The sequence below is a fragment of the Falco peregrinus genome, chromosome 1 (assembly GCF_023634155.1).
Source record: "Falco peregrinus isolate bFalPer1 chromosome 1, bFalPer1.pri, whole genome shotgun sequence".
Classification (NCBI taxonomy): domain Eukaryota; kingdom Metazoa; phylum Chordata; class Aves; order Falconiformes; family Falconidae; genus Falco; species Falco peregrinus.
This window is the reverse complement of record NC_073721.1, coordinates 53,010,848-53,029,778: the sequence shown is the minus strand read 5'-3', so window position 1 is coordinate 53,029,778 and position 18,931 is coordinate 53,010,848. Positions and strand designations below refer to the sequence as shown.

Below are 18,931 nucleotides of genomic sequence, written 5' to 3'. Positions count from 1 at the left end.
CTCACTTTTACTCTTCTGATCCTCTCCCCCATCCTGCTGCAGAGCAGTGACCGAGCGGCTGCCTGGGGCTTAGGCGCTGGCCAGGGTTAAACCACAACACCTACGAACACAGTTTTCTAATCTTGTTACTTTGGTCATATCCCTTTATAGTTTCCCAAGTCTTCTCTTCCAAAAGCAACTGTGTAAGGTATCTTTGCTTTTAAGGGCTTTTCCATTAACCCTCAGTATCATCTTATCATTGCATTTCACTTATATCTAGCCAGGGTCACTGTCCTTTGCCTGCTTACTATGTTTTCTAACAAGCACCTTTGCACTTTCTCTGATACTGCCTCATACTGATGAATTCTCCATCAGCCTGGCAAAATTGCCTCAAAAAATCATCCTTCAAAGTCCCGCTTTGTTTCAATGCCAGAAGTCGTCCATGGGTGATTGCAAGTTGTCTCTCTGATCAAAACCCTTTTGTCTTTTCCTCTCCTGTCTACATCTGTTGTCTTTTATTTTACACAGTATGGGACTTCTGGGAAAGTCATACAGGAATATGTCTTCCTTTAAGCATGAGTCTGATGTACGGTGCCACGGCAGTACAGACAGACACTTTTTCAGGGCTCTGCACTGCCTTCGTCAGCCTTCTGCTACACTCTGTCCTAGAGATCTGCCCTGAGGTATTTTACCCTTTTTCTCTGATGTCAGAACTGAAAATGTTTGGCAGAAATGGAGATCTCTTGTGCCCACTCAGCGTTATTAACTCCTATACATGTAGTTCATATGCAACTAGAAAAAAAGCTCAGTTTGCACAGTGTACATAGAAGTATGAGCCTTCATTAAGAGTACGCCCTTGACCTTGACCAGATACCACTACATTCAGGGACAGGTGACCAGGACCAGTAGTTCACCGCTACCCATAGTGCCATATTTGCATTGTGCTAGAGCTACAATTTTGTGCTTTTCAAAATAATACAATTTTTCAATGTCCTGGAAAAGATGCAATTTAAAGGAAAGAATGTTTTATTTCATTAACAATTTAAGTTACCTTTACAATTCACAGTACCTCTCATGCTACAGGGCACCTGACCCAGATGCTGCTGCACGCACGATGCATGTGTGTTGCTCTGATGGCGCAAAGATATACACTCTGTTCTCACTGGAAACCGCATTTCCAGAAACACCAGACATGTACCACTTCTATGTGAAAGAAGTTCCATGTTACTTTCCCTTCCCCCATCGCTCCCAAGAAGTTTGGTGCCCTTTGGAACAGTGTCTGTTCTAAAGGGTAAATTTATCTAGAACTCCGTAACTTGGATTGTACTTGCATAGCGTTGTAAGCAAAATACAGCCTGTTTGTTTTGCTTGACTAAAGCAAGTACAAAGCAGCCAGCCGTATCACGGAGGCCACTTTCCACTTGCCTTCAAACAGAAATCACTGATACAGGGGCCTGTTACCGATGCTGCGCTGCGGTGCAGCCCCCTCTGCCTACTTGCATGCTAAAAGTGATTTCCACAAGGTGCCCAGTGTGGTGTGACATCTGCACCAGCATCCCGCCCACAGGCTGTCTGCTGTAAACAAATCCACCATGCTTATAACACAGCTGCTGAGGGTCATGTCAGCTCACACTCTTCCCAGCTCACAAGTGTGCACAGGGAGCAGCTACATCTGCTTCTGCTGCTGGGGGCTGGGGGGGGGGTAGAAATGTGTAACAAAGGAAACACAGCAAATATTTTCTGAAGGAACTGGTGAGCAGCTTGGCTTTTAAAGTTAACTGCATCAAGTTCCACAGACACAACCTTGCTGCATCTTATTTCTACCCACAATGGTGACCTGCAGGATGAAAGACTTCTACCAACCAAACCAAACCAAGGTGTGGAGGGGAGTGTAAGTATGCTGGGTTCTGTCTCTGCTCTCAGGGTAAAAGCAACATCACATTTATTCTTCTCCTAACAGTCACGTCTTGTTTACCCAGTTCTGCATCGCTTTTCAGACCTTAGTAAGCAAGGGGATTTGAACAGATGTTTTGCTAAAACAGTCATTCTGAATCTGCCCACCAGGGTCTCAGGGGACCAGCCAGCTAACCACCACCCCCCAAAACCCCACAGCCGGCCAAGATAATGATACCCTTCAGCTGCATTAGTGTTACACAAATACACCCTCTGCTGCCCTGTGAGTTCAAAACTCATTTAAATTTAATTCAGCTTTATTACAGAACAAAAGTCTTTGCTGGCATACATCTGATACACAATGGAAAACTGGCAACAATGTTGGTGAATTTTAACCAAATTTAACAGTATTGGCTTTGTTTCCATGAATCTAAAGCAAAAATTCTTTCTGCAAAATTCCAGTTGTCCCAGGAAAGGTTGGTCTTGCTCAGAGACCCAGCATTAGTATACAACTTGGCTGAGAATGTATTAACTCCTCCAAGAAGCTGCTTGTTACAAAGGCACTTACAGGAGCTGCCGACAGCCAGCTGCCACGAAACGAGTCAAGACTGCACTATCAGCTGAAAGTAACGAAGCAGTTGCTGGCTACTTGTGTTAAATTCTGGCTTGTGGGCTAGAAGCTGTACCCTACGCTCACCAAGAACAGTATTAGCTCTACTGTTACATCTGGCATAACATAAAATGCAAATGCTGCTGTGGAAATTAAACATTACCATCCTACCCAACTGACTTGCCTCTGGCTTGTCACCCAGGCAAGTGTTTTGCTTTGCTTTGAGAATTGGACAAGGTTTTGGAGCACAAAACTCGAATGATCATCCGGTCAGAACTAAAGAAGCAATGCTGGCAAAAAAGAGAAACTTCAAGAGTAGTTTGTCTCTAAAGCTTTTAGATTCCTAGTTGGTACATGAGTATTAAACCACAACTTTTTACAACACTACAGGGAAAGCATCTAAAATGCAAGTCCCTTGGTAATTAAATATCTAAATGTAGACACTGACACCATAGATTTGCTCTAGAAGCATTTTAATTTACAAACAGCAATTCCCATTGACTTTATACCATAAAAAAAGCAATTTACAAGCAAGAAACAAATTCATCAGAACAAAATAAAGCAGCACTGAAATATTCATGTCACAAATCTAAAAACAAAGTGAATACAAGAGTAAAATATCATTTGAATAAATATTTTAAAATTCATGCTATAAAATAATCCTTAATGGCAAGTTATTAATTGTTACAGCATCAGCTTAGCTAGCTTCATTTACTTCATATGGTGATGAAGTGTGGAGTTGTGAGGTTACCGGTTTATATTGCAAGATAATGACAACAAGTCAAGTCATTCAAACTGTTCAATTATTTATCATGAAAAACAACCATACAAATAAAAGTTATTTAAAAATACAATTTTTCAGTCAGAAACGAAACACTGTTAAAATCGTGCAAGAGCTCTACCTCTAATCAGATACACAACCAGAGGCTTGCAACGCAAGCCCAAAGGCTGAATTCATAGCATATGTAAATGGGAGACAGCAGTTTATGGTATCTACCATAGCAGGAGTTACTTGCATAAACTAGAAGCAAACCTGCTCAGCTACTGATACTTAGCTTCACATCCCCTGAAGAAATACAGGAACATGTGTATGTGTCCCAGGCTTACTTGTTTGTTTAGCTTTTTTTTTTTTTTTTTTTTTACATGTAAACTTGCGTAACTTAAGTTAATGCTGTCACAGGGATGTGCAAGTAGTATTAAATCTACAATATTAAATACAACTATTCTGGCACTTGTTAAAATATATGTAAAATGCACACAGATTATAAACTGAACATTTTGAATGACTTTACGAAACTTCCAATTTAATCACTGAGTATTATGAAATTTACAATTCATGAAATAAACAGATCCATATAAAGAATTTACATAATTCCCCAAATACTTTCAAATATAAAATTTAATAAATAACCCTGACCAGTCAAAAAGCACCATTCAAGGGTAAAATTCCCTTGGAAAATAGATTAGGTGTTGCATATTTGAGTCCCTTTCAATGGTTTCATATGAAACCTGTTTAGAAAAATGACAATAAAAGAATCACAGTAAACTAATACAAAAATTCAAATAATATATATATATATATATATTTAAAGGTAAAGCTCATTCAATCTTTTCCCAGCCCTTGATTTTATTCCTGCTATTCTTCCCATAACTCAGCCAAAACATATTAAGAGGCCTTATTGTTTTGTCTAAAAGTAAACCAAAGGCTTCAGCATAAACCATGAATTTATGCTCGGGAAGACTGCATTAAGAACTATCAATTTAGGCCTACAGTATATTCTGCTGAACAGTGAATTGACAGTATCCTTTAGGCTATTGAAAGATTTCACACTAAAAAAGCAGAGCCAAACTTGAGGCCTTATTGACCAAACTGAACTCTTAATATACTGTATTTACAAAGCTATTTTCTAAATGTATTTACAAGTTTAAAAGAAATAATATGGAAGATAACTGATTAAGAAAACTAAAATAACTGTTTAAAACCACAAACATTAGCAAAGGTATAAAATCCTCTATTTTCACAGTTTGTCATAACAGGTTAAACATCTAGAGGAAAGGACACTGTCACTGTTTTCACATTTGTCTATAATTAAAAAGGTAGATTAAGAAGAGACTCAATTATGAACCAGCCTATATAATTTCATGATTTATTTTGCTGTCAAATATTTCTTCACATATTTTATTGACTTCTGCATTTATTGTACATGAAATGTGTAACAGCTCTGTGCTAACTTAAAACTGTACAGAGACAAAAGACACTGTACAGTACTTCTGTTAATTCACTTAAAATAACACAGCATACTCTGTTTTGGTGGACTTGTGAAATGAACTTCAATCAGATAATGCTTCATGTTTCATGAGAATGTTAATCCTGGCATACCATTATGTGACAAGGCACAATTTAATTGCTGTTGCCAGGTTTGAAGTTCGTTTTCTACCAGAGTCACACACTTTGTAAGTGTAAATGTAATGCTTGATGATGTTTTATGCTCACCTACGTATGCATCCTTTGAAGCACTGCTGAACTTTACAGTACTGTGTTATGGCTTGATAATTATTAACACTGCTAGCAGTGGAAAGGGTAAATGGCGTATCGACACAAAGAGGAGCAAGCAGAATTTACAAACTGCTGAATCATGATTTTTTAGAAAAAGTCATCATTTCCTGCCCCTTAACAGTCACGTTGCAATGTTTTGAACCTGAACCTGTACAATCAAAGTGATGTTGGTTTTTTGTTTGTGTTTGTCAGAGACAATTTTGGATAAGTCACTCTTTGGTAAACTCAAACCATTTGAATACATTTACAAATACAAAGAACTAGATTTAAATAATGTTAAGATTGTGACACAGAGAAATTCAAGAAATATAAAATCAGTACCCATATCCTGCTATCCTCAACTCATACTTCCATGGAAAAAGTCACACCAAAGGCACCACAGCACAGGTCCAAGATAAAGGGTTAAGAATAACTGTACATTTCTTGGATTTTGCATGTCTCAAACTTAATTTATCAAAACACTTTTTTTTTTTTTCATTTAATTACTCAAAACAAACATTTAGGAAAAAAAACAGTATCAGAAACACCAACATGTTTTTAAGTGGGTAAACATATAGACTACCTTCCCTAGACACAGACATACACTTTCCCTTACCGGAACCAAAAGTTCTCTTGTTGCTTCAAGGAGAGAAACATGGAAACAAACATCTCCCACCTTCTACCTCTTTATTTAGGCAGTTTTAGGACAAAGAGGCGAATTATGTACTCAACTGAACTGAAACTGCTCCAGTGGAGCAGGTGGGGTTTATACTGCAAATTTGTATTTAATGAAATTAATTCTTATTGCAGACTGTCACAATATTAAGAACTAGTGTATTTAATAAAGCTACTGCACAAATACGTCCCAACTTCACAGGAGCCAAAAAAGCTTCACAAGATAGCAAACCTACCCTTTTTGCTTTCCTGTAATTTAGGAATGAGCTTTCATTTTGTAAATTTCAGGAGTTTAACAGCATGTTCACAGATGTATTTTCAATAGTTGCCAAACAAAACGTAAGGCCCAATTATATAAAACCTGTATTTTAAAGAAGCATGTGCTTAATTTAATTCTGTTCATCAGGTAAAATTTTACACAGTAGTGTTTGCCAGTTCATGCTTTTGAGGTCTCTTAAGCTATTGTGTTTGTGTTGTGGTTTGTTTGTTTGTTTTGGGTTTGTTAGTTTGTTTTGGGTTTTTGGGGGATTTTTTTTTGCTTTCGCTTAACTGTTACCATTATGTTTCACATTTTGTATATTATACTGACCTAAATGATGAAGTTAGCACCGTATTAAAAAAAATAATTTGGTGAAACAGAAAGATTTAAGAGTATTTTTAAATTTGTTGGTAGTTCCTTTATGCAGAAAACAACCACTGAAAATAGTAGGGAAGCCATAGCAACTCTGTAATACTCACACAAGAAATAACAGACATATTGCTCGAAATTCCCATAGAGTATTTGTTGGTTTTTTTTTTTTTTTAATACAAAAAAAAGTACAAATTCCAAGTGCTGACATATCACTTGGAGCTTTAAGTAGGAAGTCAATGTGCACCTGAAAACAGCTCTCTGTGAAGAGACCTATTAAAACACTGCTTGGAAATACTGTAGTTTAAACTACATCATCTCTCTCAGGTTTTAACCAACCATGAAGAGTGATGAAGTTAAATTTAATTACCTGGTATGGTTCTACAGTACGAAATGAAGGTAGATTCTGAGGCCAGTAAAAACACACTTAAAACCACAATGCTACTTTTAGGTTTGCTAATATTTTTTTTTTATATATATATATATATCTATCTCTATATATATAAAAAGGTCAGCACCACAGGTTGTCCAGCTTGCATTCTAGACAACAAAACCCCTCAACAATTTAACCATAATTTAATAGATTTATGGCATTTGGTTTACATATGTTATAAAGCAAAGCTATTAAAAAAAGATAATTCACTTTGCTCACTTTTGCACACAAAGTAATAGTTTAAGAAAATGAAAACCAAACAACATTCTTTTAAAACCAAAACCATCCTCCCGAAGTCTGAAGTCCTAAATCCTAAGCAGAGAGGAGACCTAGCAGTTGAAAGAGTGGTACATGTATAAACCTTGACATACTTTTACGTTCACCTCAACCAGAATAGGAAAAGTGAAAGCATTTTATATATATAAAGCAAATTTATATATATAAACAGACTAACTACCAAAAACAGTTAGTAAAAGCAAACAGATTTCATCGTGACACACAGAAGGAATCAAAGCTATAATATTCTCTCTCCCCACTGCTGTGCAACTCATTACCAGCAACAGGACTTAACAAATAAAATAAGGAAAATTACAGCTTCTTTGTGTATCCAGCAGAGCTGCCAATCTTATTCTAATATCTTTCTCCACTGGAATTTGTGTCTTGCCAGATCAACCCGTAGGGACACTTCAGCAGACTCTTCCTATCCTTTCCCCAGCACACTGTCTTGTATTTTGAGCATCTTCAAAAGTGGGGGAAAAAAAACCACAACAAAACAAACAACCCAGCCTCAAGAATACTTATGTAGTCTTCTCCAGAAACCATTTCAAACTGATTTCCAGAAGGTTGGGAAAATTAAAAGGCTGTTATACTTGTACTGAAGATTACTAAAAGAATAAAATATTTAAAAAATACATTAGTAATGTGCTTGTTTGTGTTGCACTTAGAATGTAGTATTTTAATCAGATGTGTTAGACATTGCATGAATTTCCATACTAGAATCCATAGCTTCAGAAGCTGAAGCATCATTATCTACTTTCTGTTCCACAAATGCTTCTGTTCTGTCTGGAGACTCTACCCTGTTTCTTACTTCTGTTACCCCAGGGTGGTTTTTTCGCAAATGCTGGTTTAGTGTACCCTGGAAAGGAAAACATTTTCCACAGATCTCACAGCGAAAGGGCTTGTCATCTGTGTGACCACGAATATGATACTCAAGTTGGTCCTTGCGGGTATATTTCTTCCCACAAAACTTGCACACAAAAGGAGTTATTCCCATGTGCAATCGCATGTGTCGATCAAGGCTCCCTTTCTGGTTGAAGGACTTCCCACAGTAAATACAAATTAGCCTCTCATTGTATGGGTACCAATGACCTCTTGTATTTCTTTCCCGTGGACTGTTTTCATATCCTGGGTTACTCACCATGGATTCGCTGTCAGCCCCTTGCACCAAGCCCTGAACATCACTATGCAAGTGACCAGTGGATACCCGTTTTTGGCGTGCGCGACCCCCTCTGAAACAGCTCAGCATTGACCTCGAAGGACTCGTATTGCTCAGGCTTCCGAAGGTTTCAGACACACCTGTAGCCTGTGATGAGGCATGGGTAAACGAATAAACATGTTGTAAGACAGACCCATAGGAACCAACATTTACTGCCACCACTTGCTCTCCATCCACCATTTCAGTATGATATCCATCATCACCAAGGGAAGAGCTATCAGAGCAGCTTGGCCTGTCAGACTTCTCCATTTTAACTTTCACCTCTGCAATCTGACTTTCCCTTACTATCAAGTCTCCTTGCTCATGATCACCTTCAATCTGAATCTCATATTCAGAGATACTCCCACTGCTTCCTCGATCTGAATGCCCTTCTTCTTGCAGACGACTACGTAGAGTTTTGCCTGGAGTAGTTTCCATCCTAAGATCGCTGCCTGCTGTTGACTGTCGCACCTGAGAGCAATAGGGGGGAGATATCTCAATAGGATTGGCAAAGTAGCTGCTGTCTTTAACTCCATTGCGATTTTCTGAATTTTCTTCAGCACCAACAGTGACAGAGTCAACATCACCAACACTGATCTTTGAATGAATACTCTCCAATATCTGTGTGCACTTATCAATGACGCACTGCATCTGTAGAAAGCTAGCTGCAGTTAGAAAACTAACAACATCCTTCAGCTGTAAGGACATCCTTCCAGTGTAACAAAAAGAAAGCAACTGTTCAAAAACATTGGGATTTTTAATAACTGATATTGATAAGCCACTCATGGTGCTTAATGCTGAATGGTCACGGAAATACGGAGAACTGGCAGCTAAGACAGCTTTATGGGCTCGAAATGGCTGACCCTGAATATGCACAATTATGTCACATAGCTTTCCTTGCAAGCGGAGTTCATTTAACTGGCTCAGAACAGTGTTGCTGTACTCGGGCACATCAAACTGAATGAAACTGCTGCTGTCCATTTCTACTGATGTAAAGAGTAATCTGAAAGAAAAATGAGAAGATTTACAACTGAGAGTGAATACAGAGTTTTCCATTTCAAAAATAAATGCTTGCACCTGCTGAAGTTAAATCACCAGATCTGTTTAAGGTGCGTTACAAGAGAATCTACCCATTTCTTGCATTTCTGTAATTTGAATTATCCCTCTGCAACAGTCACAATTCAATTGCTTATAATACATCACAGACTCCCTGGGACGGTCTAAGTCCAGTTTCTGGTAAGAACTGCAGACATACACCCACCCTCCCAAAAGAGTAATTTCATAGTCACTAGACAATTTAAAAGCTTCAGAATCTTTCGTAGGTGTTCAAGCCAGATAATACATTGACACTTGCAGGAAACTGCATTGTTAAATTGCCCAAGAATGATCTGTGGAAGGTGCTTCATCAAGTTTGAAAAACCTGCCAAAGGAAAGCCACAGGCACATATGTGTGCATGTGTGTCTGCATACACACACACAAATATTTAAAAAACCCACCATTCCTTAGGCCTAGATAAGTCAAACTGATTTCAGAGGCAATGAATATACTACACCAATGACATTTCTGTTTAAACATTTACCTTCTTAGAAAACAATCTCCATCATTATTTTTAAAAAGTAAAAATCAATCTTTCAATATTCACATCACAAAATAAGGAAAACCTAGTGAAAGGAAACATTTTAATCGTGGACTCAATTCCAAACTATTTACCCAGTGTGTCAGAGGTTCCCAGATAATATTGAATTTGCATCAACGGGAGGCAGCATTTGAAGGAAAAGCATTAGAGCCACCCACAGACTTTCATTTTTTTTTTCCTTTAGTGATTTTAGGTTTTGGGGTTTTTTTATAAACCATGATGTGAACTTTGAAGCTCATCTGACACAGCAGTGGTTTCCTAGCGGAAGTGATCTGACATTTAAATTCTAACCTAACTCAAAAGCCATGGGTAGGTAACTCAAACTTGCCTGATACTCAGGGAAAGGATGTTCCGAGAGGCTATAGAGAAGCGTATACATTTCAAGACAAGATCTAAAGAAAAACAGTTTACCGGTTTTTCAGAGTATTATAAAACACACACACACTTGCCCCCTTGAGAGTGTCTATCTGTAGCAGACATCACCTTACATTTCCAAGACTGGGCCCCCAATTAAGTGCCCAAGAATCTGCAGTCTTTTATTGCTATCCTTGTTCTTATTAATGTAGAAGTCCAAACACATAGTATTGCCACCATACCTGCTTTTCCAATTGAACAAACTGATCTCAACATCATCCATTGACTTCTGATGCAGGAAGCATGTCCAATGTATCACAACATACTAGTGGATTATTTTTTTTTCCTATTTATGTCTTATGTTACATGCTGTAATGGGACACATGAACAATTTAAATCAAATTATGAAAATTCAGGCACTCTAAAAACAAAATCAACAGGCAGGAATATGATAAAAAGCCTCTACAAGGAAGAAATGGAGCTGTATCAGCTGTCGCTCAAAACTAACATTCATAATCTTCACAAATGGAGCGTCTCTTCAGCAGAGAACCAGGACAGCCAGCTTCCTGACTTGACTAATATGTCTGATCTAGAGAACTGTCAAAAACTCTCACAGAGCATTCAAAAGGTTATCAGAGTTGCTAAACATGTTCTGTAAATTACCGATGTGTCATAGATTAAAATGGGCAAATCAGACTTCACTTGAGATTTTATAGTTGTTACGTAAAAGCAGGGGAAAAGACATTTTGTATGTTCTTTTCTCTGATGAAGGAGAAAAGGAATAAACCAGAAAGTGGTAAGACCGCAGCCATGTATACAAAGATAGCTTTGGCAGGACAGTTTTTATTCAGCGAACAAAGCTACAAAATGATTTGGAGCTTGTGAGCTGATGCAAGTCAGACATAGGTCAGAAATCAAGTATTACACAAACCAACCCCAACTGAACAGTGGGGTTTACCCTTGTTACTCTGAGCATCCCTGCATGTTGTGCAGAGGACCACTGTTCCAGTCCCTAGCAGATACATCCACTCCATGGGGAAGACAGAAGTCTCCCCATGTTTGCCAACTTCACTCTCATTTAACAGGGCAGTAGGCTTCCTTAAAAACCCAACATAGGTCATTACCTTTAATTTGTGGGGCTTATGAACTATGCACAGATGCAACACGAAAACATCCCTGATTAAGCTTCTCCTTGCTAAGTGGAGGAAGAGCTTTTGTTGACCTGAAGTGACACGTTACCTAGGCTGAGGACTGCGTACAAACTAAAAGACCAGTCCCCAGCAGCAATGATTTGTTGTTCCTGCATCATTTCAGATCCTTGAACTAAGGAACCAGATCTTGGTCAAGCCTCACACAAATCCCATCAGAAAGACTCAGGGGTTTGTGTCTAGAACGTACAGAAAGTTTGTCATTTATAGAAAGCAGCCTTCTTCCTTGCCCTGTATTTCCCTAGGGGCTCCTACTCAACAAAATGGAGAACTTAAGACAAAATATTAAAATACAAACTGTCACCGCTAGCACTAGTCCAGACAGAAGGAATGAATTAAGGACAATGAGTTTCTATACCCATCTGCTCTTAAAAAAAGAAAGTGAACAAGCTACAGCACGCACTTGTGACTACTTTTCCACCTTAGTTTCTTCCTTGAAGATGCATGCTTCCTGTGATCTTGAAAACATCGGTAGAAAGCTGGGGTTAAATAACAAAAATTTTGAACAGCAGCAGCACTTGACAGAAGGGGAACCTTCTTTCGCTTTCAGCCAAACTCTGCAATCTCTAGCTGAAAAGGTCCTGGAACTGACGAGGTTGCCAATGAACACCACATTCAGGAGTAGGCGGGACTGTAGCAGGAACAGCGCAGACTGCAGTAATTTTGCTGGGTTTAGTACCAGGCTCCCCCACTTTCTTGCATCGATTTGGGAAGGCAAGACCCGGGGAAAAATCTGGGCATTACACATGTCAGAGAAGCAGGCACCACTACCAATGTTTTATTGATGAATAATGATTAGAAGAACGATCTTATTTATTCACATAAATCCCCAATGTCACTATCTAGAAAATAAAAGTAATCTTTAGGTTATATTCCCATACACAAGAAGGTTTTATTTTATTTGTATACAGAATCAAGTTAGCAGTTCCATAATCAAATTCCAGTAGAATTAACCAAAATACTGTTCAGTGGGGTACTGTACCATAACAATACTCAATTATTCATCAGTGCTGGCAGGCCAGTAGTTCTTTCAAGACTTTATGATTTATGGTTGAAGTATTTCTGAAACAGTCCTGGGAGATCACTACAGTTTGAAAAAGCTAATTAGAAATGCCCTATTTTTTAACAGCTTTCTCCGAATTGAAATGTGTCTCCCTAACCTCTTCTCTTTTGGGGTGAGGTGAGTAGCATTAAACCGAAGCAGAAAGGTACTCTAAAACACAAATTAACTTTGGACACATCCACTGTATGCTCTGAAGAAAAAAATGATCACTACAGTTAACCAGACAGTCATAAGGAAGATCTGCTTCCCGGAGCAGTAAGAATATAACTAATTTACATCACAACACAGAATTAGCAGAGGTGAAGAAAAAAATAATTAATGTGTATTCAGAAGTCACGTCCAGCACCTTCCATATTTCAGCACATACAGAAGTAACCTGTGTTCTTTAGGTCCAGGACCACAGTATAGTAGTTCAGAATGAAGACAGTTTTATTTGTATTATACAGACTCAACCATTTGGGAGGTAGTGAGAACCAAGACAACTCATAGCAATGTTAGGAACTCTCACTGTTAAAAAGTAATGCATTTTGTCTTGCTTTGGCTTGCTCCCCTGATTGTGGGATAGTGTAATGTTACGTTAAAGTCCTGTAAAATTTAAGTTCACCTCTGGGCACCTGTCTATGAATAGGTCCTCTCTCAACTCTCCTGCGAGTAAGTAGATGAAAGTGCTTCAGTTTTTCACAGATATTATGTGTCCAAGACATTGGCTGAAAGCTTTCTGATTTTAAAGCACTGCCCAGAACTAAGTTCACTAAGTCTTAGCAGGGCTCTGTGTTGAGCCTCCTGTCTATTTCTGTAGGAGATGATCCAGTCACACTCAAAAGCATCATATCAGTTCTCTTTGCGTCTGTATTACATTTATTCATCAGGGTCTTATACAGCAAACGCAGACCATAGTACGAGTTTACTAGTAGTGGATCGCTGCCCTATGTCTTCAAACAAAAGTGTTCATTGAAGTAACCTGTGAACATGAGAGTGATATGCATTTAACATTTCTCATTAGATTTCAGAAGAAACTTACTTTAAAAATTATGTTCTATGAAAGCTCTTATTTCACTTAAAAAACAAGAATAGATGGTGACAAAACACATTTGGTATTTAATTTTACTGACATCATATAGTAGCAGCAGGGAAGCATCATATAACTACAACACGAAGCTGTGTGTCTGCCAATGTCGTATTAGTTTCTGCTTCTAAGTCTGCACCTGTTTAATTTCATTCACTCACTAATGTATGATTTGCTGTTCTCGTAGACACATGCATGATAAAATTATGCTCATTTTAACTCACACAAAGGTGTGAGAAAAGATCCCTTGCATTTTCTTTAGTTAGCTCAGCAACGTGGGTTCCTTGGGGAAAAAACACACATGATAAATGATTACTGCTGTAGCATGTGTCTGAAAACAGAAATACATAGAAAAGTTAGGATGGTCATAATGAATATTAAGACTGAAACAAAAAAAAGTGCTCCATGACACCAGGAACAGATACTCCATGCATTACTACTCAGAACACAGAAAAAGCAAGAAAGGAAACAGGCATATTTATAAATCAGTGCACTCCTCCCTTGCATTTTGTAGGATTCAGTAGTTACTGCACCATCACTGCAAAAATGTATTATCATTCAAGAGATTTTTTAGCCTAGCAATGTAATCCTATCAGCTGTGATCATGGAAGTTTTAGGGCAAAAATCTTCCTCACGCTCCTTTCAGTCTGCACTTGCCTTAGTGTTCAGATTACAGCAGCCGCAGTAATTAATGCTAGTTGTACCAAATTAAGACTACAATCAGATCTGTTGCAGTCTAAGGGCATTTCTAAGACAGTCCAATTTAAATAATCTCTGAAAACAGGGAAGAAACTGATCATATAATTTTTTACCAGTTTACACCTCTCATAAGAGTAAAGAATTATATTATCTTTTAAGAGTCAAGACACAGTACCCTCGGATGGCCTCACATAGCGTGATGACACACAGCACTGCTGCTTCACTAAAAATCTGGCCCCTGAAGTATGGTAAGCTTCTCTACAGCTAGAAAACATATTTTAATATTGTAGTCATTAAAAAAACCCCCAAAAACAACAAACCAAAAGAAAAAAATGCTACTTTCCCAACAATTGAGATAATTTTGTGCAGAACTACAACACACTTACAATAATATAAGCAGTACTATGTAGATATGTAGTGCTGGTTTTTTGCATCAGTTCTTCCTAAATTCAAGCAGCCATTTTCTTAAGAACTCTCCAGCCCTTAAAGATCATGAAGGAGACTAAATTATTTCCTGTTTATCTCAAGTGAGATAATCAGATACTACTCTTTTTTAATATAGATCAATTGCACTAGAGTCTTTTTCATAAACACACAAAAAATAATAAAAGTAGAGCCTTGTGTATTTTCAGCTCATTCACGCAGTCTATTTTGCGGTCTATACAACACACTGCCAGAGGCATCCTCCTGGTGACGGAAAATATACCTAATGACACACTTCTCCATGTAATTTATGCACTAAAATGATAGACATTCATGGACATATATATTTACAAATTGAAAACAGCTCCTTTAAACCACAGAAAAGATGACTGGGGGAAATGTTTCTACTTGATACTTAAGAGAACAACTGGAGCTTAATGGAAGTGATATATAAAATAAGTCTTTGTGTACTAACTAGATTTTTCTAAACTGACGGCACTACATAGAACTAACATTTAAAAGCTCTTTTAACATAACATCACATAAATCAGAGCACAACAGTAAGTAAAAAACTGAAAACTTTACTCTTTTTGAATTTGGTCACCTACATCTTAATCTCGTAGCAGTAATTCACATGCACATGACTGTTAACTAAAACCAAAGAAATTAATGACACATAGCAATAGGCTTTAAGATTGGCGGTAAAATTGCAAGAATCTCCTTGAACACATAAAGTGACAGTTTCATCCATTTTCTTTCAAAGCTTCCCTTGAATATAACATCAAACAAGTATGGACTTCACTGCTCAAGTATTTGTCATGTCCAACAAGATAATTTCCTAAATCACTATTACTTATACTCTTCCTTTGTGGACTCTTGGTTTCCAGAGAATTACAAAGCTGAATTCTAGAAGCATTATTATCCATAGAAGAATAACTCAAACAACAATCTTTGCTTAGGTTGATTTGTATTACTTGTTTTTAAACTCATTAGAACATATTTAAACTTCGACACACTGGAGAGTACAACTAGAGAAAATGCTGCATATAAACGTGAAAATTTGGAGTCTCAGGATAAATAAACTGTCATGGGCTCAGATGGAAGTTTAACAAAGAGTTGATACACGGATCCTAAGAGACGCTACAGAATAACAGAAAATTCTGTTAATACTTCTGTTGTAGCATGAAGTTTTGTTTTGTTTGCAGCTTCTCCAATAGAATCTTTTGGCATCTTTTACACTTACAGCAATCTCAAAACTCTTTCCAGCTCAGTTCAACTCATCATTCTGTTAAATTTGCCTCTAACAGGTAAATAAAACTGCCAGTATGATTTAAAACAGCTAGCACAAGCCTGTGTTTACATATAAACTCCCTGCCCATACTTTTGTTGAGTTCAGTAGCATTTTGAACAGTCTACAGAAAATCCATCCAAAAAAACCCCAAACCCTAAATGAGAACCGATCTACTTTTCCAGTAGGCCAGTAACAGAGCAATGCAATCTTACAGAAACGACCGTGTCTCTCAAAACTACCTGGCTATGGAAACAATAGTTTATTTCCTAACAAAACAGGATTTCAAATCCTCATTCCTCCAAATGTTAACCATTCACAAATCATTCTATAGACATAATTCACAAGCTGTCTTAAGTCTTGGGAAAGTCTGACCTAAGCTTAAATGCCCACTAGAATCAAAGGAAATACAGACAGTTTGGCCAAAACTTGAAATAGTGAATTATCTGTAGTAAAGCATACAATAAAAAGGTGAACGTGTCTTGTTACTCTTCAGAAAACATCTTTGGAAATGAGTCTGCTTCACTTCTATTTTAGACTATAATACAGAATCTGTTATAGTAGTGGAAACTACACAATAATTTAAACACCTCACTACATTACCTCATAAAAATGCAGGAATCCCCCAGTTTCCTCAGAAAGTGAAGCCAGTTAGCACAGGCTGACACGTAGTTACTACAAAACTTAGCTCTCGCACACTTTCATCAGTAGATATCGGAACACCACAGTGAAAGTCAGTGTTGTTATTCCTCCTCTGCAGACAGAGAGGCGATACTCTACTCAAAGTACTTAACATCTACAGCAAAATCAAGAGTAAAGCTTGTGTCTGTCAGGCAAGCCCTGCTGAAGTGTCAGAGAACACAATCCCATCATTTGCATGGGTGAGAAACACATTAAACTCCTATGCTTTTAGCTAACAAAAATTGAAAAGGATTGATTTTTACCTCACCAACATTCAAAACATGATGAATAGAAAACCACTTGCAGGAGTGGAAGATTTTAACATCAAAATTAAAACAAATTAATTTATATGTATGTATATACATACACACATGCTAATATTGCTAACCCTACAAACCTATTCTCAATCCTTACTATGGTGCAGCAGGGAAGTTATTGGAATTGCATATTTAGCATTTCATAGAAAAAACGCAGGAGCCTCTTATTTGAGCAAATATCCAAAGAAAGCAGTTGTGAAACTGAAGTCCAAGGGCCACCTTCATCCCTTATTCTCAAACTGTCTTCCTCACAATTGCTTGCCTGTATGGAAGTGATTAAAAGAGTGAAAATGAAACAACTATTGATGCATAAACATACTTCCACCCAACGATTAGAAACCTCAATACAAATAACCTCTAAATTTTGGCTCTAGCAGCCACGTTACTACAAAAGCAGTTACAGGTATGTATCTATTTCTGAATGCAGAAAAGAAAAGTTACTAGAAGGCAAACTGGAGATAGCCAAGATCAGCAAAAGCACTGTGACAGACAAATAAAAAAAGGGGGCATATTTATGATACATACACTTTAAATCAGCAAGATCTTACAATGATGACAAACATCTATTTTGTGCACAAATTTCGTAACATGCCTATTATGTAATCCTAAATAGTTACTGTCCACATTTTCTGAATATTTGAGACATATGCTTTGAGAACCCACTATCAGCATAAAAACCCCACAACTGATAGGATGAAACTTGCAATATTCAAACACCCAGAACTTTTAAGAAGTGGGGAAGGAAAGGAGGGGGGACAGGGCTTTTGCAGCTTCTACTATTACAATAATAAGTTATTTGCTACCAAAGTAATACTTGGTTATTACTATGCGTTTTAACTGGTCTACTTTTTTTTTTTTTTTTAAAGTTATCAAATCATAACTTTTTGGCTCCAGTGTTTCTTTTAAGCAACGAAGAAGCTACGCTCTCTAGATCCCAGCAACATTTTTTGTGGTAGATTTAAAGTAGCTCTGAAGAACACATTTTCATAGTATTTTCCCAGTCTGTTATTTCTGATAGACTAAGCGCTTTGTAGCTCTCATTGAACAGGCAATGAAGCACAGGCACGTTCTGATTCCAAACGTTGAGGATTCGGTGACATGTGCCACCTGCAGCGCAGCTTGTCCCGCGCCACCTTTCCTTGCTGGCAACCGGGCTCTCCCACAGCGACGTTTCTGAGACCGTTCAGGCTTGCTCCAAATTCACTCTCAACTTTGTTTTATTATAAAACAAATCCAGAGCTGTATGCTGTGCACACCTGCAGGGATTTTGAAGGGCCTTCGCAACTGCAGAGATCGGGCATTCCCGAGAACTTCCAGCTCCTCTACCGGCCCCGCGGCGGCTGAGGGGGCTGCCAACGGCGCCGGCCTCCGCCCGCCGAGCCCCCGCTGCCGCTCGCTTTATGCCTCGTTCGGCTTGGCGGAGGGCCGAGGCGCTCCCGCGCTGGCCCTGCCCACCGGCCAGCCCACCGGCGCTACGGACGCGGACCCAGGTTACGCGACGGCCGCTCCCGGCGAGAGGCGGCTGGGAGCCGAGCGGGGCCGCTCCCGACGACAGAGCCGCTGCCAGGCGGCCCGCCCCGCCGCTCGGCCCCGCGGCAGCCGGCCGGCCGCGGCACCGGGCCCCTGTTCGCCGCGCGGGGCCGCGGCCGAGCCCTGCGCGGCGTCCGGGCCGCCCGTCCCGCGGCCGCCGGGGCCTGTCAGCGCGCCGGGACCCCCTCCCCGGAGAACGGCCTCCGTCCCGCGCGGGCGCGCCACGCCGACCCTCGGGCCGGGCGCCCGCTGCGCCGCGCCGGCCCGCCCGCTGCTCACCTGGAGCTGTCAGGGTCTCTCACATGGCGGGTGCCCGGCCCGGCCCGTCTCCTGCCCGCTCCCACCGCCGCTTCCCGCCCGCTCCCACAGCTACTCGCACCCGGAACCGATTCCGCTGGCGGCGCTTCCGCTTCCCGGTGCGGCAGGCGGGGCCGCCG

General features: G+C 39.3%; 1 protein-coding gene across 8 annotated transcripts; it reads right to left on the bottom strand.

Annotated features, from left to right (window-relative positions):
* Positions 1-2,938: 2,938 nt before the first annotated feature.
* Positions 2,939-18,908, bottom strand: ZBTB34 (zinc finger and BTB domain containing 34). Of its 8 annotated transcripts, none has more exons than XM_055805182.1 (3): positions 18,774-18,877; positions 10,462-10,588; positions 2,939-9,231 (listed from the first exon to the last, which is right to left on the bottom strand). In XM_055805182.1, exons 2-3 carry the CDS (start codon positions 10,500-10,502, stop codon positions 7,710-7,712), a joined length of 1,563 nt encoding a protein of 520 aa, XP_055661157.1. In that variant the 5' UTR covers positions 10,503-10,588; positions 18,774-18,877; the 3' UTR covers positions 2,939-7,709. The 8 variants fall into 8 exon arrangements, with proteins under 8 accessions (XP_055661157.1, XP_055660529.1, XP_055661795.1 ...); XM_055804554.1 differs by lacking the exon at positions 18,774-18,877 and adding an exon at positions 11,831-18,745; XM_055805820.1 differs by lacking the exon at positions 10,462-10,588 and having other exon boundaries at positions 18,774-18,908.
* Positions 18,909-18,931: the final 23 nt, after the last annotated feature.

What these genes read in the sequence shown, in the direction of transcription:
- ZBTB34 (XM_055803258.1), bottom strand. Translation starts at nt 9,284, where the DNA reads ATGGAAAACTCTGTATTCACTCTCAGTTGTAAATCTTCTCATTTTTCT.